This window comes from Hemitrygon akajei, chromosome 5 (genome assembly GCF_048418815.1).
Source record: "Hemitrygon akajei chromosome 5, sHemAka1.3, whole genome shotgun sequence".
NCBI classification, from domain to species: domain Eukaryota; kingdom Metazoa; phylum Chordata; class Chondrichthyes; order Myliobatiformes; family Dasyatidae; genus Hemitrygon; species Hemitrygon akajei.
Window position 1 is genome coordinate 125577605 of NC_133128.1, and position 22520 is coordinate 125600124.

General features: G+C 42.7%; 1 protein-coding gene across 3 annotated transcripts in view; it reads left to right on the top strand.

Moving 5' to 3' along the window:
- LOC140728155 (islet cell autoantigen 1-like protein) overlaps nt 1-22520 on the top strand; it is a 137917-nt gene that overhangs the window by 101393 nt on the left and 14004 nt on the right. For all 3 annotated transcript variants that reach the window (XM_073046410.1, XM_073046412.1, XM_073046411.1), the window contains 3 exons: nt 1113-1204; nt 7547-7590; nt 16329-16427. In XM_073046410.1, coding sequence (XP_072902511.1) covers nt 1113-1204; nt 7547-7590; nt 16329-16427 — 235 coding nt within the window. The remainder of the gene's footprint in view (nt 1-1112; nt 1205-7546; nt 7591-16328; nt 16428-22520) is intronic.

A 22520-nucleotide genomic window follows, 5' to 3' on the forward strand; every position in this document is an offset into this window, starting at 1 on the left:
TATGAAGGGCAATGGTCCAATGAAGGCCAGTGGGACTAAGCAATTTAATTGGTTCTGCACAGACTAAATGGGCCAAAGGGCCTGTTTCTGTGTTGTACTTTTCTATGACTTTAAGTGTGTTTGGTCCCTCTGTCTGATACATTGTTGTGTTAATTTCAGTGCTGTAGTGTAATATGGATGCTCGCTAACTGACCTCCAGGGCATTCGATACATGCTGATCTGCAGCTTCAGACATGCAGGTCCAGAGCCTACTGATCTAGCCTCTGCTGTTGGCTGGTGGTTCCCCGTGCCACTTTACTGTGATCTCTAATTTGAGAAGTGCCTCGAAACCAAAAAATATGACAGTGAATAGATTTCAAATGGCACCTTGCCTGACCGAGCACACTGAATTCTTTGAAGAGGTAACATGGAGCAGACAAGTAACTGTTTACAAAATCCTTCAATAATGCATCACCTGATGGACTAGGCTAGCAATGAAAGTTGGAGTTCACATAGTAGAATGCTTAGCTGGATGCGTATAAGGCAGAAAGCAATGTTGTATAGGTTAGTCACTCAGTGACAAGAAGTGGAAGGTGAGATCCCAGTGCAATCCAGGAGTGGGCTAATGCTCAAATTTTTATTAGTGATTTACAATTGGAGTCAAGGACAGTTTATTGCTTCCCTACATGATGGCTTTGACCACACCATAATTCTCTAATGCCTCTCCACTGTCTTACAGCTTGTTGGGACTGCAATGTCAAGGCTCCTTTCATAGCCAGTGTGTCCAGACTATGGCACCTGTCAGACTTATTCAGCGTAGTGTTCCACAACAACCATGAGATCATTGATCCATTTATCTGTTTTAATTAAGGCTGTGACAATGAAAAAGCACTTTGCATATTCATAACACTATAGGATTTTTTTGCATCTATGTGGAGGAGCAGTTATGACCATGGTGTCATTAATGATATTACTGACCAATGTCATTCTAACTTTGTACTGTTTCTGGTCTCAAAAATGACAGATCAGCTATACCATATGCATTATTATATGCCAGAATAATTACCAAGGGTAGTTTACAGCCAGTAGCCTTTTCACACAAGATGTATTAATTGTTTCTTCTAAACATGCAGAGTTTACAGGACCCTTTTAATCATCTGACTGAGGAGGATCCTGACAAGAGTAAAGCAAAAGAGAAGGAATGCATATCTAATGTAGTGGACAAGTAAGTAAATATTCCTGTAATCCCAAACTGGGGGAAATAGCTGGAGATATCTGCAATTTACTGTTGCTACAGTGTTTATATATAGACCTGTTGTACAGTACATGTTAGATTGAGCATGGTGATTGTTTCATTCCAGTTGTCTTTGCTAAGAGTAGAAACATTTAAGGTGTTTTCACTTACTGCCCTTGTCGAGCATCTGCCTGAGGTTGGCTGAGGTTGACCAAAAGTACAAAATTGTACATATATGTCACCATATACAACCCTGAGATTCATTTTAATAGAATCAATGAAAAACTACATTGAACCAAGGACAAGCCTATGTATCAACATGTGGAAGTCTTTCCATGTTCTGTAAACAAGAAAGTAAGTTTATATTTGTTACCACATTTCACACAGTGAAATAGTTTGAAATATATAGGATTGACTGAGTATGTCACGGATGCTGACTGTAGCTTCAAGGTAGCAGTTTTACTCCTTGAGTAGTCTCGCTCGCAAATACGGTATCTTGGACAGGCAGCTCAGTTAGATGTAGAAGATCTTATAGCACTCAATGTGGAGAACCTGGTGGGAATCTCACCCATTCTTGGAACAATGTTAAGCTCTCAGAATTTTTTTTAAAAAACTTACTAGGTCTTTATTGAATTCCTTTTCATGAGGACTTGCACTGCACAAATTGGATGTTGCGCTTCCCATCATTGTCAAAGTGGGTAAAGTCATTAAATGACATTGGGAGTGGCATGGTAGTGTAATGGTTAGTGTAATACCACTATAGTGTCACTGATCCAGGTTTATTCAGTTTCTGTTGCTGTCCCTAAGGAGTTTTACATTCTCCTAATGACCATGTTGTTTCCTCCAGGTGTTCCAGTTTTCTCCGACATGGTTAGTAGGATAATTGGACGCATGGGTATAATTGGGTGGTGTGGCTTGTTAAGCTGGATGGGCAGGTTACAGTGCTCTATCTCTAAATAAAAATAAAAATTATATGATTCTGGATAAATAGAGTCAGAGATTCCAAATTCAGCATCCGTGCTTCATTTGCTGATGATAATAAAAATTGTTAACAAGAAAGGTCCTTGTGCAGGATTTCGACCTGGAACGCCAACAGTTTAATTCCTCTCACAGATTCTGTGTGACCCACTGATTTCCTCCAACAGGTTGTTTGTTGTTCAGCAGTCCAGCTTCTGGACTTGTGTATTTCTTTTCTAATAAAGATGGTATCTCTCGTCTCCCTGCCTATGTTACAAGGGCAAAAGTTCCTGCTTCTAATCTTTAGTGAATAAGTGTTCAAAAATGAGTGCATTGAGGGAGAATGAGTGTGAGTGGTCTGTGTACAGGTGTGGGTGGATGAGTGTGAGTGAGTTTGAGTGGGTGATAGATGGTGCCTGGGAGAATGTGTGTGTGGGTGAGTGTGTTCAACTGTTTGTGTGAGAGAGAGATATTGTTTGTTAATGACATACTAAGAGCTTGAGGAACTCAGCAAGTCAGACAGCATCTATGGAGGGAAATGTGTAGTCACTGTTTCAGGTTAAGATTCTTCCATCTGGACTGGTTCATCATAGAGAGCAGAGGCTGGGGTTTGTTGTTATCCTTTGGGCGAGCTGATGTGCGCCCAGTGGTACTCGGACTTCCAAAAGGCACTTTGAAAGTCAGACCTTGTAACCTGAGAGCTGATGGTTTTCCATGACATCCTCTACCAGGTATATGGGCTAGCTTACAGTCAGTATTCAATTTCTGTGCCAATTCAAGATTCCTACATGCTGTTCTCCAAGCTGGCCTGAAATTTGCCGTAGAGTCTTTAATCAGTACTGTTTTAATAAGGTTCATTTCAGGTACCGATATTACAATATGTGTTGTGGGTGAAATCTCCCATCTCTTACTCCACTGCAGCTCACAGCACCTTCTGCTCTGTGCACTTGTCTGTAGTTACTTACTTCCTGGGAGTGGAAAGTACCATCTGATCTAACAGCATAGAATAGTGAAGTTCTAGGGAACGTCTGACCAAAGATGCCCAGCAAACACCAAGGACCCTCCGCAGGACTATTGATTGGCTCATGAAACATTCATTTCATAAATAAAGGATGAATTATTTATGGCATCTAAGTACATTTCTCAAGATGCTTTAGTATGGCTATAGAAACCTGCTAAGGGCCATTCAAAGGATCTTGCTAAAAGTATTAATGTGTGTGTAAATGTTCCCACCTTCTGGCGATGCCTCTTCTAGATGTCATATTACCTATTTAGCACAATTGCAAAATGGATACAGAAGGAATGAATTTAATCAATCCGAGTCAGTATAGACTCTTTGGAGTTACAGTAGCTCTCCTCCATAGAAGTGTTCCCTTGCATGGTCTCCAGGGTTAAGGAAGGACATCCTGGCTGTTGAGGAAGTGCAGCGTAGATTCACGAGGTTAATTTCTGGGATGGCTGGACTGTCTTACGCAGAGAGGTTAGAGAGACTGGGCTTGTACACGCTGGAATTAAGGAGATTGAGAGGGGATCTGATTGAAACATCTAAGATCATTAAGGGATTGGACAAGATAGAGGCAGGAAATATGTTCCAGATGCTGGGAGAGTCCAGTACCAGAGGGCATGGTTTGAGAATAAGGGGTAGGTCATTTAGGACAGAGTTAAGGAAAAACTTCTTCTCCCAGAGAGTTGTGGGGGTCTGGAATGCACTGCCTCGGAAGGTAGTGGAGGCCAATTCTCTGGATGCTTTCAAGAAGGAGCTAGATAGGTATCTTATGGATAGGGGAATCAAGGGATATGGGGACAAGGCAGGAACCGGGTATTGATAGTAGTTAATCAGCCATGATCTCAAAATGGCGGTGCAGGCTCGAAGGGCCGAATGGTCTACTTCTGCACCTATTGTCTATTGTCTATTGAAATGTGAAGAGAATATGAACCATCTAATTCAGGCTTGATTTGTGCTGCAGGTGTAGGGTCAGAGGGTATCACATGGATGCTAGTTAAATTGTGCATGTTACTCACATATAATTAAAGAAAGTCCAGAATGAGCGAAGGCCACATTTTGGGTGGAATAGAATCAACTCTGCCTTTGTTAGGTTTCCATTGCTCATGCAAAGTCAACGCAGCTGTCATTTCTAGAAGTTGTACGAAATGGTCATGTAAGCGCTCACACAGATTCTTGATAGGGATTAGTGAATCGAGCAGTCCCAGTGAGTTGTGGCTTTGATGGGCATTAGTTGGTAGGATGCAGGGTAGACCTTTTTTGTCAAGAGAAGTGGAGCAATGGCAGCAATTGCTGTGTGGTCTTTTGAAGGACAGTTCTACCCCGGAGCTTCTGATTGTTGGGTGAAATGTGGCTAATTGGCCTCATCAGAGTGATTTTTTGCAAGAAGCAATGAGACATGTTGGTGGGGGAATGTTTGTAATGAAGAAGAGCCAAAGAAACAAATGTGAAGAAAAAAAGGAAAAGAATTGACATAAATGCAAAGGAAATGTGGAAGAAGAGAAAGAAGCACTGGAATTGCATGGTTCACTGATATGTCCACAAGGGAAGAGAAGAAATAAGCGACATGTGGTATTAAGGAGCTGGAGTTTGTATGCAAGAAAAGTGGAGGAATGGGAATGCCAAGGTAGTTTTGATTGTTTATATCTGTCTTCCGCATGTCTCTCTTCCTCATTGTTGTTAAGGAAAAGGGACTTGTGCAACACTGAGCTGAGAAAAAGGGAAAAAAAATCAGTGAAAGAGCAAAGCCCCAATACAGAAATAACAGAAAGAGAACAAGGTCACAACAGAAAAGGAGGGAGGGGTGAGAGAGAGATTTTTATTTCTCTCTCTCTGCCTTCCTCCCCTGCCCCCTCTCTCCCCCTCACCCCTGCCCCTCATCCCCACCCCTCTCTCTCCCCTTCACCCTCCCAGCCCCTCTCTCCCCCTCACCCCCAACCCTCTCTCTCCCCCTCACCCCTGTCCTTTTCTCTCTCTCTCACCCCAGCCCCTCTCTCCCCTTCACCCCCGCTCCTCTCTCTCCCCCACCCCTGCCCCTCTCTCCCTCTCACCCCCAACCCTCTCTCTCCCCCTCACCCCCACCCCTCTCTCTCCCCCTCACCCCCTGCCCTTTTCTCTCTCTCTCTCTCACCCCCTGCCCCTCTCTCCCCCTCACCCCCCCGCCTCTCTCTCCCCTCCTCACCCCCCACCTAGCTCTCTATCTGAGATTGGGAGTCCTGATTCTTTTTCAGGGTTTCTCTGGCAGCTAACGATTAGTAAACTGGTTAATTCATTTATTATTATCACATGTACTGAGATACAGTGGAAATCTTGTTTTGAGTACCATCCATACTGATCATTTAATCACATCAGGTACAAAGTAAAACAACAACAGATAACAGAATGAACTGTTGTTGTTACGAGGTAGATAGTGAGGTCAGGAGTGCATCTTATCGTACTAGAGGGCTGTTCAGTAGTCTTAAAACAGCGGGGTAGAAACTGTCCTCGAACATGGTGGTACATGCTTTCAGGCTTTTGTATCTTCTCCCTGATAGGAAGACCTGAGTGTTATGAACCCCGTAACTGGGTGTCTTACCAGCAAAGATAGGAGTGTCCGTTGGAGTCCGGTGATACTATTTTCAACAGTATTTATTAGTAAAAATACACAAAAATAATATCAATGCAAATATACAGATAATATACGTCATCAATACTAAACCTAAAAGTGCGGGTATAATAATAATCAATAAGAAATAATCTCTATCGTTGTCTAGGGGATAATGAATTGTCAGATGGAAATATAAAGTTCAGTTCAGTTCATGCAGGCTGCGGTTGTTGTTGGTCGCGGTGTTTCAATTGTTGGAGAGAGAGAGAGAACAATAACAGCTATTGACTTGCCGACTTTCCTTTATGATCTTGATCCGTCGATGCGTTGTTGTTGTGGCCATTCACGTATGACCCCTCCGTCCTTTAGCTAGACCGTTCTTCCGTGGTGGACTCGTCACCCAGGCAAGGGTGGACACACACACAAGCCCCTACCGGTCTCGTAGCGTCTCTCCTGGTGCGTCTGAGGGGTGTTCCCCAGACCTTACTTTTATCCCCACTCACTTTTATCTCAGGTGTCAATCAGGTTGGGATGATGCAACCCATCAAACCAGCCCACTCTGGTTGCCCCCTGAGGGGTTTCAATGAATAGAACAGTACTCAATAAACAATCCTTCTCCAAGAGACAATAGCAGTAATCAGTGGTTCCGTTCCACTTTTGTTAGGAGGAGACATTCCACTTTGTGTATCTCTGAGTTGTCTCTCTCATTAACTGACATGAGCTGTTTATCAATAACAACTGTCTTGGCAGCTTTCCTGTGTCTCTCTCATCTCCCTTGAAAACAGCATCGGAATAGTAGCGATTTGTGATTCTCCAAAAGGGTGGGGGGGGGGGGGCATTGGCGATTCTGTACCCTTCTGCCCATCAGAGTTGTTCATCATTCGTAACATGAGAAAGGAAAGGTTTGAAAGTAAAGGGACTAGAATATAGGGAGAAAGCAAGGCACAAAGTGATCTGAAAGGAAGAATACAGGAATAAGTGTAAGGATATGGTACGAGCACAGAGACATGAGATGTTGCAATTGTACAATATGTTAGACTTGAGGAACAAGGTTACGGAGAGAGGTTAAGCAGGTTGGGACTTTTTCATTGGAGCATAGGAGAATGAGGGGTGTTCTTATTAGCTGTGCGTAAAATCATGAGGGGCATAGATAGGGTCAGTACACACAATCATTTCCCTATGGTTGGGAAATCAAGTAGAGGGCATAGATATTAGATTGGGGAAAGGAAGATTTAATAGGAGCCTGAGGGGCAACTTTGACACCCAGAGGGAGGTCAGTACATGGAATGAGGAAGTGTTTGAGCAATAACAACATTTAAAAGCTATTCAGACAGATACATGGTAAGGAGAGGTTTAGTGGGATATAGGCCAAGTAGAGGCAAATAAGATTAGCAGATTGGAATAATGGTCTGCATGGACCAGCTGGGCCTGTTTCTGTGCTGTCAGACTCTACTATGCTTGTATGAGGAAGCTGAACAACTGATCTAATATATGAGCTTAGAAATTTCTGGTTTGAAGAGATAGAAATATCCCTTTGTCATTATCATGTTGGCAATGGTTTTAAGTCAGAAAGAGGGAGATTTGAAAGGTGCAGCAAAGGAAACAATTTGAGTTCTAGAAGGGATGGTTCAACAGTATATTTGACATCTGGTGTTCCTAATGATTTGTGTGACTTCCATACGTTTTTATTACACAAGCACCCCCAATCTCTGAACAGGCTTTGGAGGATAAGTAGACTGCAATTGGGAATGATAGTATTTTGTCAAGTGCTTTTGTTTTTTTTTCTCAGGTTAGTGCTGTTGGATGAAGCTGAAGAACCTGGATCTTCTGAAGGTGAGAGGCTCAAAGGGTCATCCAACTAGAATAATGTAGGCAGTAAGTGAGGGGTGCAGTAATTCCAATTCCACTTCACACAAGGTTAGTCCATCCTTTGAAAAGTATTCCTCATCCACATCATCGATGTTGTGATTGTAATATTGAAGTTACAGTACTAGGAGTTAACCACAATTACAGTGTAAATGAAAGCAACACTGGGATTTCTGCACTTGCATAACAACACAAGGTTTCAGAGTTACTATAAGCATTTCAGTCACAAGAAAACACGAAAATAGGAACAGGATTAGCTCTTCAAGCATATCCTGGTCATTATGGTCAATTTTTCCCAGGCCCCATTTTAAAACATCTAAAAACTGTTAAAAATTAATTAAGTTACTAAATTTAATAAAGAATATTAATTTATTTCAAAATAACAAAGTTGAAGAGCACAAGAACAAAGAACAGGAGTAAGTTAATCCAGCCATGAGTCTTAATTCTTAATAAGTTATAGCTGCGCCAGTTATATTGATAGACTTTCACACTCTCTTCCCACCTCCCTTGGCTCGTTTGTAGTTCAAGTATATATGTCAGTCTCTGCCTAATGACTTCACCCTCACTGCTTTCTGAGGTTCCGAAGTAGAATGACCCTCTGAGGGGAGATATACATTCATGTCCTTATCTCAAATGATACACCCTTGATAATGAAACTACATTCAGTTGCTAACTTGTTAGGTACAGGAGTGGAACCTGGTGTCGTCATCTTCCTCTGTATCCTAACCACTTCAAGGTTTGTGTTCAGAGAAGCTCTTCTGCACACCACTGTTGTGGCACATGGGTTTTTTTGAGCTCCTTTCACCTTCCTGTCAGCTTTAACCACTCTAGTTATTCACCTCTGTCCTCACAGAACTGCTGCTCACTGGATGTTTTTTTTTTGTTTTTTTGAACCATGCTCTGTAAACTCTAGAGACCGTTGTGTGTGAAAATCCCAGGAGATGTTTGAGATACACATACCACCCCATTTGGCACTGCAGTCAAAGTCACTTAATCACATTTCTTTCCCATTCTGATGTTTGATCCAAACAATATCTGAACTTTTTGACATGTCTGAACGTTTTTATGCATTGCATTGCTGCTACATGATTGGCTGATTAGGTATTTGCATTAACGAGCTATTATATCAACAAGTGCACCTAATAAAGTGGCCACTGAATGTATGTCCCCTAATTCTAGATGCCCCATACGAGGAGACATACTCTGTGTCCATCCTGCCAATCCCCTCAGAATATTATGTTTTAATAAGATCCTCTTGATCCTGGGAATGAAAGGGTTACCAGATGAGCGTTTAAATGCTCTGTGCTTATACTCTGTGAAGTTTAGAAAAACGAGGGAAGATGTCATTGAAACCTATTGAATATTGAAAGGCCCAGATAGAGTAGATGTGGAGAGGATGTTTTCTATTGTGGGGGAGTCTAGGATCAGAAGGTAGAGACTCTGAATACAAGGACATCCCATTAGAACAGAGATGAGGAATTTCTGTAGCCAGAGGATGATGAATCTGTGGAATTCATTACCCTTTGACCACCCTAGTCCATGCTGAAAATCATTTAAACTGCCTACTCCCAATGACCTGCAACAGGACCCTCCATCACTTTAGTCACCTTCTTATCTCCTCCCTTGGTATTTTGATGCAATGCTTTTGACAATTGAATCAGCATCCATCGGCCGGAATGGAGAACATAACAGAAGCACACACAAATGGCACTATTTTAAAAACTCTTTGTTCTAAGTACGATGTCGTGTCTTATGGCCACACAAGTGCACTCAACTGACACTAGTTAGAAATTGTTCGACAACGGTCTCATGTCCCAATTAAGCAACAGAGTGTCCAAGTAAACAAAGGGAATCCCATCAGTTTTCTGCAGTAGCTTTTGTTCTTTGAGTTGACCCAAATAAGTGGCTTCCCTGATTAACCAAAGGGCAAATAAACTGGAATCCATTTTATTTCTTATTATAACTTACAGTGTTTTAAGTATTGTACTGTACTCCTGCTGCAAAGCAACAAACTCACGACATATGTCGGTGATTAAATCTGATTCTGATTATTGAATTAGCTGAAGACTGGATTCTGTAATAGTGGGGATAGCAGGAGGGAGCTGAGATAGACCATCCTCTCAGCTCCATGGCTGAAGCTGGTTGTAACTGTGCTAACATTGCCTTAAGCACTCACACTGGCCCTGACATCACTGAGGATGGGAATGTTTTTGGAGCACACTTACTTCTATTAGCTGTTTACTTGTCCACCAACTTTAGCAATTAAGACTGCGAGACCTTTAGATCGTGGAGGTGCCGATTCCTGCTGTTGCAGATGGTTCACAACACCTCATTCCCTTCACTAAAACAAATGGCTTTGCTAACTTTGTGCAGAGGACAGATTCCCTTTCACTGGAATTCAGATGCAGAATATAAAAGCAAACACTGTCAGGAAGTTTGGAAGTTCTTTGTGCACAACCTTTGTGTGAGTTCCAAGCTTGCCAGCACATGGGGAAATAATTTACAAATGATGATATACATCTTTTACTGTATTCATCTGCCTTGTACTTCATTTCACATTGTCTGATATGTTGGCTAAAAGTTGTACTGTTTGCTGTCCAAGAGAATTCTGTACTACCATTGGGTGGTGAACCAGTCAGATATTGTAGCTGCTGTATGCAGGCTTCATTTGAGCTGATATTAGGAAGGGAGTGGACAGTCTTGTGGGATTCTCTAAACTCAGCTGTTGTTTTCCTGCAGCCTGCTAAAATCCAGGCCAATATAATTCCAGTTTGTTCTCAAGTAAGAGTTCCAAATAGAAGCACAAAACCAAAAGAACCAGTGAGAAACTGCATTATACTCTCAAGAGATTCTGCACATGCTGACATCTAGAGTAACACACACAAAATGCTGGAGGAACTCAGTGGGTGAGGCAGCATCTATGGAAGGGAAAATGGACCCTTCATCAGGACTGGAAAGAAGGAGGGAGAAAGCCAGAGTAAGAAGGTGGGAGGAGGGGAAGGAGTACAAGCTAGAAGGTGAAAGGTGAAATTTGTTAACTTAGCAGCAGCAGTTCAATGCAATACATAATATAGAAGAAGAAAAAAATAATAAATAAGGAAATCAATTACAGCATACGTATATTGAATAGATTAAAAATTGTGCCAAAAACAGAAATAATATATATTTTAAAAGTGAGATAGTGTTCATGGTTTCAATGCCCATTTAGAAATCGGATGGCAGAGGGGAAGAAGTTGTTCCTGAATCGCTGAGTGTGTGCCTTCAGGCTTCTGTACCTCCTACCTGATGGTAATGAAGAACTCGCTGAGGAATCTGATAGGGGAGGACACTGAACCATAAGAGAAAGGGGAGGGGATCCCAGAAGGAGGTGATAGGCAGGAGTGGAGAAGAGATAAGAATAGAGAAAGGGGAGCCAGAATAGGGAATGGAAGAAGAGAGAAGGGGGAGGGGAGGAAACTCTTCTTCTCTCAGAGAGGATAGGCAGGAACGTTAATGCTGGCTGTCATGCATCACACTTCATTTACAGCACACAACACATGCCTTTGTCCCAACAAGGTCACTGACAGTGCTAATTCTGCACAAGGGTCTCATCCCTCTATGTCACCCATCATCCTTTTCATTTGAGGAGTGTTTGATGTCTCTGAGCCTTTACTCAATGGAGTTCAGAAGAATGAGAGAGGGCTCTTATTGAAATCTACTGGATAGAACGGACATGGAGAGGATGTTTCCATTAGTGGGGGTGGGGTCTAGGATCTGAGGGTTTAGTCTCAGAGTAAAGGGACATCCCTTTAAAACTGAAATGAGGAACTTCTTCAGCGAGAGAATGGTGAATCTATGGAATTCACTGTCATTGAGGACTGGAGGCCAAGATATTGGGTGTGTTTAAAGCAGAGATTGAGAGGTTCTTGAATGGTGAAATGGTTAAAGCTTATGGGGAGTAGGTGGGAGAAAGGTAGCTGAGAAAAATGGAATCAGCCATGATTGAATGGCAGAACAGACTTGATGGACCAAATGGCCTAATTCTGTTCCTGTTGTGGATTTATCCTTACTTTAAAGCTGTTTGTCATAGCTATATATTAAGGTAAGTGTTTCTACATTCTCACATTAATTCTACATTAAAGAATTCATTAAGGCAACAAGATGCTTTGTTCACCCAAAACTCTCCAGAGGTACAATCTTCCCTCATCGTACTCAATGAAGGGTCTTGATGATGGATCTCTGTCTGAAACATTGTCTCTTCATTCCTCTCTGTAGATGCTGCCTGGCTTGGTGAGTTCCTCCAGCATTTTGTGTGTGTTATGCTGGACTTTCAGCATCTGCAGAATCTCTTGTGTTTACTCATTGCATCCAGATTTCATTTAGTATTTAGACCAGTGGTGGATACAGGGGTTTACTGTGTTTAACTGCAGGACTTACTGTAATTTAAGTCCTGCTAAATGACCAGGCCAGTGGCTAGTGGATGCTGGAACAACAGCAGTGGCTGCAGAAGTTACTTACCATGATAACCACCCCTGCTTCCCCGGTTTGCTGAACATTAAGAAACATAGTATTTCATTGCTATTTCATACGAACTTGCACTTGCCCACACCAAAAGATTTGAAGGATGAAACTAGCAGTGGGTAAATATGCTTCCCTTAAGCTCAAGAGAATCTGCAGATGCTAGAAATCCAGAGCAAGACGCACAAAATGCTGGAGGAACTGGGCGGGTCAGGCCACATCTATGGAGAGGAATAAACAGTCAATGTTACAGCTGAGATCCTTCATCCATCCTGTGGTGCAGGCGTTGGATTTGGGAGTGACTCTAGCGATTAACATCTCTTCCTCGCTGACAATCAACACAGGTTCAGCTCAACAATGAGTGCTTAGCCCATTGCTCTACCCTCTCTACCCTCATGACTGTATGGCCAGGTTCAGCTCAAACACCATCTATAAATTCACAAATGACACTACTGTTGTTAGCAGAATCTCAGATGGCAATGAGGAACCATACAGTAGTGAGATGGATAGACTGATTGAGTTGTATTGCAACAACTACTTGCAATCAATGCCGCAAGACCAGGGAATTGATTGTGGGCTTCAGGGAGGGGAGGTCAGGAGACACATACCAGTCTTTATCAAGGGGTCGACAGTGAAAAGGTTAAACAGCTTCAAGTCCCTGGACCCAGGGGAGATTTGTTATGTTACCAAAGACTTTTGTAGAATGGAAAGCATTTTGACTGGTATATCACTCTATTTTATGGAGCCTCCAATACACAGAATAGTAATAGGCTTCAGAGAGTTGTAGGCTCAGAGTGTCTTTCCTGTGGGCCCAACATACTGATGCAGTCACAAAGGAGTTTGAGCTGATTGGTATGTCACCAAAGACGTTAGCAAATTTCTGCAGATATACAGTACAATGGAGAGAATTCTGACTGGCTGCATCACTGCCTAGTATGGAAGCTCCAATGCACATGATCATAAGGGACTTAAGAGGATTGTAGACTCAGCCAGCTCTATCATGGAGACAAACCTCCCCCCACCATTGTGGACATCTTCAAAAGGCAGTGCCCGAAGAAATTGGCATCCATCATAAAGGACCCTCACCATGCGAGACATGCCCTTATCTCTCTACTACCATTGGAGCCTGAAGATGTGCACTTAATATTTTAGGAATAACTACTTCCCATCCGCTGTCAGGTTTCTGAATGGTCAATTAATCCATGAACATTACGTCAGTTTTTCTCTTTTGTACTATTTATTTTTATTATAACTTGGAATAATTTATTTTAATGGCTTGCACTTTACTGCTTCCACAAAATAACAAATTTCATTATATATACCACTGATTCTGATAACTGCAGTGTATTTTTTAGTTAGTAAACACAGCCAACACTATATGTCATTGTTGGGAATGAAAGTACATGGTAGTGAAAGATGCCAATCAAACTGGCTGTTTTGTCCTGGATGACCTCATGCTTATTGACCTGTGGGTGCTGCACGCATCCAGATAAGTAGAGATTCCATCACACCTGGCTTTTGCCTTGTGAATGGAGAAAGGCTCTGGAGTATCATTCACAGCAGGACACCCATTTCCTCACCTCCCTTTGTACTCCCAATAACCAGCCAATTGCATGGCATTTCTGTGGCAACGAATGATACTTGAAGTGAGCAGCCCATGGTTGTTGAGATCTGGTTGTATGCAGGCTTGCAGGTGCTAATGCAACATTGCAGTCAAACATACCATGACATCGGTATTCTTTGTTCTTCTGCAATGCTCGGAGAGTACTTAGAACTTAACAACACAGTACCGGCCTTTCATCCCATGCTATTATGCCAACCTTTTAGCCCTTCTACATAACCCTCCATTTTCTAGCATTCATGTGTCTAACCAAGAGTTTCTTAAATGCCCCTCATGTATCTGCCCATCACCATCCAGCATCGTGTAAAGAACTTACCTCTGACATCCCCCCAATATTTTTCTCCAATCACCTTAATATTGTGCCGACTTATATTAGCCATTTCCGTTCTTGGAAAAATTCTCTATCTATCCACTCAATCTATGTCTCCTATTGTTTTGTACACCTATATCAAGTCACCTCTCATCCTCCCTCGCTCCAAAGGGAAATGCCCAGCTCACTCAACCTATAAGATGTGCTCTACACTCCAGGCAGCATCCTGTTAAATCTCCTCTGCACACTCTGTAAAGCTTCTACACCCTTCCTATAATGAAGCAACCAAAGCTTAACACAGTATTCCAGGTGTGATCTAACCAGGGTTTTGTAGAGCTGCAACATTACCTCACGGCTCTTGAACTCAATCCCCTGGACTAATGAGGATCAACACACCATACCCCTTCTTAACAACTATTGTGCAGCTGCTTTGAGCGATCTATGGACATGGACCCCAAGGTCCCTCTGTTCCTCTACATTACCAGAATTCTGCCATTAACCCTATATTCTGCCTTCAGATTTAACCTTCTGAATTGAATCACTTCACATTTTTCCAGATTGAACTCCATCTGCCACTTCTTAGCCCTTTGCATCCTGCTAATGTCCCTTTGCAACCTACAACAAGCCTCCACACTATTCACAACTCCACCAGCCTTTGTGCTGCCCACAAACTTAATAACTCACCCTCCCACTTCCTCATCCAAGCCATTTATAAAAATCACAAAGAGTAGGGATCCCAGAATAGATCACTATGGAACATCACTGGTCACTGACCTCCAGGCAGAGTACACTCCATCTACAACCACCCACTGCTTTCTGTGAGCAAGCCAACTCTGTAAATACAAAAAAAACTATTTTCCCTGAATCTAATACCTTCTGACTTTCTGAATGAGCCTACCATGGGGAATCTTATCAAATGGCTTACTAAAATCAATATATACCACATTCAGTGCTTTGCCTTCATCAATTTGCTTTGTCACATCCTCAGTCAGGCTCCTGAGGCACGACCTACCCCTCACAAAGGCTCATTGACTATCCTTAATAAGACTATGCTTCTCCAAATGCTCGTAAATTTTGTCTCTAGGAATCTTCTCCAGTAATTTTCACACCACTGAAGTAAAACTCACTCGTCTGTAATTACTTGGATTAAACCTACTCTCTATTGTAAACAAAGGGGATAATGTTTGCCACCGTCCAATCAACTGGTATGACTCCTGTGGCCAGTGATTATGCAAACATCACCAAAGGTGCAGCAATCTCTTCCCTTGCTTCCCATAGTAACTTGTGGTATATCCTATTCAGTCCCAGGTACTCATCTTTCCCAAAGATTACGGCACATTCTCTTGTCTTAATATTGACACGTTCAAGCATATCGGCCTGTTTTATGCTGTCCTCACAAACGTCAAGGTCTCTTTCACTTGGTGAATACTGAAGCAAAATATTGATTAAGGACCTACCCCACCTCCTCTGACTCCAGGCACATATTGCTCTACCATCATTGATTGGTCCTACCCTCACTCTCACCATCCTCCTGTCTTTCACAAATGTATAGAGTGCCTTGACATTTTCCTTAATCATATTCACCAAGGTCTTCTCATGCTCTCTACCCTTTCTAGCTCTCCTATCCATTCCTTCCTGGCTTCCATGTACATATCCAGAGCCCTGTCAGATTTTGGCTTCCTAAACTTAAGCTTCTTTCTTCCTCTTGACTAGATATTTCATATCTCTTGTCAACTATCATTCACCCTACCATCCTTTCCTTGCCTTAATGGGACAAACTTAACCAAAACTTCCAGCAAGTGCTCCCTAAACAACCTCCCCATTTCTGTTATGCTTTTCCCTGAGTACATCCATTCCCAATTTACATTCCCTAGTTCCTGCATAATGGCATCATAATTTCCCCTCCCCCAATTAAATACTTCTCCATACTGTTGGCTCCTATCCCTCTCAATACGCTCCCTCTAGATATTGTGTTAGGGATCCTTCCTGAACACACCCAACAAATTCGGCCCCATCTAAACCTTCGGCACTAATGAGGTGCCAATATATATTAGGATTGACTGCTATCTTTAAGACAGTTTGTTGGGAGTGATACTGGGTTCATTCCAGCACAGAGGAGATGGTATGATTGAGAACTGCCTTGATTAATATGTTTTTTATAGAATGGAATTTGAATGAAGTGCCATGGATCATTTACTAGCTTTGCTGTGGAAAGGAGAACTTAATGTTTGGTTTTTATTTTCATTTCTTGTAACGTTGTGCTATTCCACCTGACAGGGAAGCAGACTGAAGCACCAGTGAGCACCGCCAGCCAGGATCTCACACAGCTACATGCACTGGAACCTGTTGATGACAAAAAGGATTTCTATGGGACAGGTACAGCCAAATGCATGCTCATGCTCTCTCCACTTAGTGCTGGCGAAATGTGTTACTCAGGAAGAAAGACATTAAAATACTTCATAGAAGCATTATCAGTCATTCTCTGAGGATCCTCATCTTTTGTCTTGGAGAGGTTTGTAAGTTCCTGATAGCGATGCTAACTGGAGTTTAACTCCTGGTAGGGTCCTCCATGGCAGTAAGGTCAAGTGTGAGGTTCCAGACAAGGAGCAAACCAATCAAACCTCAATGCTGGAGCTGTTGGAAGTTGATGACACATCACAATGACAGTGAAGGTAGAGGAGGGCTGCAGCAGCGAAGAGTCCCCAGTTGTCTTGCACTCCATGCCACTGGACCTTGAATCCGATCTGTCAAGGACTGGGCGGTGGCTGCCTGTGTATCAACCTCCCCAGGTTAAACAGAGTCACTTACAGGTATTCTTCATTAAGCAAATAACCCCTTAGGAGAACATCATACTCAACTCGAGTGATCACTCTACTACTATTATTAACAAAATTTGATTTATATTTATATAATGAAACATTAAGACAAATGAGCGAAGATTTGGCTGAAAGAAAGGTTGGTGTACAAGGTTTGGGGAGAAATGTCAAGAGTTTCAAAGCTGGGTTATTTTAAAAGGTACTTTATGTTATCCTGTATTGTAAAGTTGTTGGAGACTTGGAACTGTTACACAACAAGATGGTCCTTCACTGTTGTGTTCACCAAGTGTTCTGAAAGAGTTTTGTGTTTGAAGGTAAAAACCACTTCTTATCATTTAGCTTACTCTTCTGCATCTTCTCCAGCTTGACAATGTCTTTCCTATAACAGGGTGACCAAAACTGCACACAGCTCTCCAAGTGTGGTCTCATCAATGACATCAAACACAATCTTCCTAAAACAATAACACATAAACAATTATACTTCTTCTTGTCAATACTGGGTACACCATTTAAACAATCACAATCCAGGTTCAAAAAATTATATGAACTTCTGGGGTAATGCCTTCTACAAAAGCCATTTGGAGTCAGGGGTTCCAATCAGTGAGATGGGATTTGAAGATGTGGGTTGTAGAGGTCCCCTGCCGTATAAAAAAGACACAGAAAATCAGGTTACTGACAGAGCCCGCTCTTCTCAAGAAAGATCTGTTTATGTGCACCGTGTTGATCAAACAACTGTCAGAGGGCCTTAGCAGAAGAATTGTAGAGATACTTGAAGCTAGAAAAGGCCACAAAAGCATTTCTAAAGACCTGTGTGTTCATTAGTCCACAGTAAGAGAAAATGTCTCCAAATAGAGGAAATTCAGTACTGTTGCTACTCTCCCTAGGCATGGGTGTCCTGCAGAGATCATAGCAAGAGCATAACGTGCAATGCTGAAGGAGTGAAAAACAAAGAACCCAAGGGTAATAGCAAAAGACCTGCAGAAAGCTCCAGAGCTTGCTGAAGTCCATATTCATTATCCACTATAAGAAAGACAATGAACAAGAACGGTGTTCATGGAAGGACACCATGGAGGAAACCTCTGCTCTCCAAGATTGTGTTTGTCTATTATTGTGACTTAGATGAAGATTAGATCACATTTTATGAGTAATTTGGGTCACTACAAAGGGTTCACAAACTTTTTCTTGTAACAATATGTAACTGCAGCATTATGTCCTTACTGCTAAATTTAATGCCCTGACTGATGAAGGCCAGCATGCTAAGTGCCTTCTTCATCGCCCTGTCTACCTGCCCAGCTGATTTCAGTGACCTGTAACTTTTATTCCCAGGTCCAGGTCCCGCTGTTCTACTCTTGTCAGTGCCCTGCTATTCACTGTATAGGTCCTATCCTGGTTTGACTGCCCAAAATGCATTGTTTCACACTTACCATTTGCCATTCCACAGACATCACTATAACTCAGTCCATCTCCGTAACTCAAGATCTCTTTACAAGATTGCAAGCTGCTTCATTATCAACAGGATCCACAAATTTAGTATCATCAGCAAACTTGCTAATTGTGTCATGTACATTCACGTCCAAATTATTTACATAAATGATGAATAACAGAGGTCCCAACTTTGACACCTGGGCCTCTATTTGGAGAATCAACTCTCACCATCACCTCTCTGATCTATCACCAAGCCAACACTGAAACCACCTCGCTAGCTTCCCTGAATCCTATGTGACCTAACTTTCAAGTCAGCTTGCCAAGCAGGACCTCGTCAAAGGCTTTACTAACATCCATGTAGACAATATCCACTACCCTACCTTCATCTATCCCCATAGTTACCTCTTTTAAAAAAAATCCAAAAGATTAATCAGACATACCCTCTCACACATAAAACCACGCTGACAATTCCTGATCGGCCTCGACTATCCAAGTGATTTTATATCTTGTTCCTCAGAAACCCCTTCAGTAACTTCCCTAAAACTCAAATCAAGCTGACTGGCCTGTCCTTATTACCCTTCTTGAACAATGGAACAAAATTAGCCACCCTGAAGTCTTGTGGAACTTTGCCACTGACTAATGACAAAGCAAGTATCTCTATAAGGGTCTCTCTCAACACACTGCCCTCCACTATCTCCACACCAGTCCCAACCTCACCATCAAATCTGTAGACAAGTGGGGTGCTGTTGTAGTCTGGTGGGCTGTCTCTACCTAGCGGAGGCCAGACAGCAGCTCTCAGACCTCCTCTTATATACCCCTTGCGCAGGAGCACATGAAGGAGCATGAGGCCATTGTCTCCCACACATCACCTACCTCATCAACTCTGGAGAACTCCCACCCATTACCACCGACTTCATAGTTCCTGGATCCCACACTGTTTTGATCTACCCAAGATTCACAAACTTAACTGGTCAGGTAGGCCTGTTGTTTCTGCCTGCCCCTGCCCCACGGAACTCGTGTCTGCATGCCTCTACTCTGTTTTGTCTCCCTTGATTCAGTCCCTTCCTACCTAATCAGTGACACTTCACATGCTCTCCATTAGTTCCATCACTCTAGGTTTTCTGACCCTGATTACTTATTTTCACTATGGACACCCAATCCCTCTGCACTTTCATCCCTCATCACGAAAGCCTTAAAGCTCTTTGCTTCTTTCTGAACAACTGACCCACCACCACCCTCCTCTGTCTGGTGGAATTGGTTCTTACGCTCAACAGTTTCTCTTCTTGCTCCTCCCACTTTCTCCAAACCAAAGTGTAGCTGTTTGTACTCACGTGGGCTCTAGCCATGCCTTCTTTTGTCAGCTACATGGAATGGCCCATGTTCCAAGCCTACACTAGTACCCAGCTCTTTGTCAGCTGTATTGACCACTGCATTTCCAACTCTTTCTCCACTGTATTGACCACTGCATTGCTGCTGATTCCTGTTCTCGTTGCTGAACCTGCCAATTTCATCAACTTTGACTCCAGCTTCTACCCTGCCTTCAAATTTACTTGATCCATCCTTGACACCTCCCTTTTCCCCTTTTCTCAATCTTTCGCTCCTTTAGACACAGACTATCCACTGATATCTTTTCACAAACCCACTGATTCTCACTGTTCCCTTGACTATACCTCTTTCAACCCTGTCAGCTGTAAAAATACTATTCCCTTCTTTCAGTTCCTCTGTTATGCTGCTCTTGGAAAGGCTCCTCTATATTGGTGAGACCCGATGCAGATTGGAGACCACTTTGCCGAGTACCTTTGCTCTATCCATTGCAAAAGGCAGGATCACCACCCATTTCATTTCAACTTCCCATTCCTTGATTGACATGTTGATCCATGACCTCCCCTACTGCCAGGATGAGATCACTCTCAGGTTGGAGGAGCAGCATCATATTCTGTCTGGGTCGCCTACAGCCTGATGACCTGAACACTGATTTTTCTAACTGCTGGTAATTTATTCCTTCCCCTATCTTTTATCCTTTCCCCATTCTGGTTCCTTCTTATCTCTTCTCTTTTCCTTCCCTATCTTCAGGAGCTGCCCATCACCTCCCTCTGGTTCCCCTCCTCCTCCTCCTCCTTCCTATTGGATTCTTCTTCCTTCGGACCTTTACCTGTTTCACCTATCACCTCCCAGTTTCTTAATTCATCACAGCTCCCCACCCACCCACCTTCTCCCTCACCTACCAGCTTGTACATGTCCTCTCTCCCCACCTTTTTCTGACTTGTGCCCTCTTCCTTTCCACTCCTGATGAAGGGTCTTGGTCCAAAACATTGTCTGTTAATTTCCTTTGTAGATGCTGCCCGACCTGCTGAGTCATCCACCAAATTCCTGTACTTGGATAAATAGTGGGGAGTACTCTTGGTTCTCTGACCATCATTTATTTCTGCACAACCAGCACCAGAATCAGGCCAGCCTGCTATTTATGTTATTGCCATTGGTGGGACCTCGATGTGTCCATGTTGGTCACAATACTTACCTACAAAGTTATTGTAGTTCAGCAGTATTTCAGTGACTGTAAGGAGCATTGAGACTAGGTTGTGAAAGGGACTCCCTCCATACAAGTTCTGTTGTTTGTAATCCCATTGGCAATCTACTCTTGGGCTAATGTACCTGCCACTCTGCTTCAGATGTTGGAGGTATGCTGGGCGAAATCAGAAACTTGACATATTGTGCTTGCTGTGTGATATTACAATGTGGTCCCAAAACTAACTGGTAAACTAAAGATTAGGAGTTTCAAATCCCATAATGGTAGATAGCAGCTTTGATTCAGTACATCTAATATCCAGTGGAATATTAACTGAGGACAGATTTGCAAAACCTTCCAGATTGTTTGGATCACAGGTTTGATTTAAAAAAAATTGTTTCCCAGCCTGTGACTCAAGGCCCATACTATGCAGTTGACTCCTGGCCTGCTAAGTTGTCAGGGCAACTGGAAAATATTATACATATCTATATCCAGAGATCCAAATTTAAGGGCAATACAAGAACATTATTAGTAATTTTGTAAAGTTAACAGCAGTCTTAATAATGAGTGCCAGGTAGTCATGTAGTAAAATTTACTATGAATTGCAGGGATCTCATTCAGTTTATTAAAAGTTCAGTTGGAAATTCCAAATGTTAGTGGCGTTGCTTGAAATTTGGGTTTTTGTTTTTTCCTGCAGAGACAATGGACAAGGTTGTTCAACAACTCGGTTATATTTTAGCTTGAGTAATAACTATTGTGTTTCACCAGATTGTGACCAAGCCGAAATTGTGCTACGAAACAGTAGACCTGTTCACCTGGCATCAAGAGTTACTGGAAAAACTGTCTAATGAATGTCAAGGAGTGTAGGAGGGAAAGTCGGCAGTTGGATTAGGTACTGGGTTGTCAATATTCATTTTCAAGCTATGTGGAGCTGTATAGGGTGCTTCCTGAGTGAATTGCAAACAAACTCAAGATATCCAAGCACCATTGTACTCTACAACCAGTACTGTTTGGATGTTGGCCCAAAGCACAATGCTGCACTTATTTAGCAAGTAATAGGACATCTATTTGTGAGTCCACTGGATGGCTGATGAAGAACAAAAGAAAATATCCGATGTTACAGGGAAACAGGGGGAGCTCTTTTCTCTGCATTCAATCCATGTTCTACCTTCCTGGCGAGGGTATCAGAGTTAGGTACAGTTTTGCTTTGTACCTAACATGTAGTCCCTGCCCCAAGTACCTTGTCAAAAGCCTTCTGAAAACCCAAATAAACAACATCCACCTTCTCTGGTTCATTTCCACCAAGGCCTCACCCATCTCCAACTCCAAAGGGCCTTCCCCAGTATCAGCTCTTGAGACCTCTGCCTGTATCAAGAACCCACTCCTCACACTGAACCCCCCCCACCCCACACTATCCCACTCCCTTGCCCAACCCTCCTCACACTATGCCTGTCCTGCACTGAGACCCTCCCCCCCCCCCACTACCCCGGGTTCAAAGAAAGAGTCCTGGAGTCTTGAATCCTGATGAAGAGTCGTGACCAGAAACTTCGACTCAGTTTCCATCATTGATGCTGCCTGACCCACTGAGTTCCTCCATCTCCTTTGTGTGTTGCTCCAAAGGGTAGACCTCACCTGACCTACCATGGTTTGCATCGCTTAGCCTCCTCACTAAGCCTTCCTCATCAAAGCTTCTGCACTTGAGTTTCAATGGAACCCTTCTCA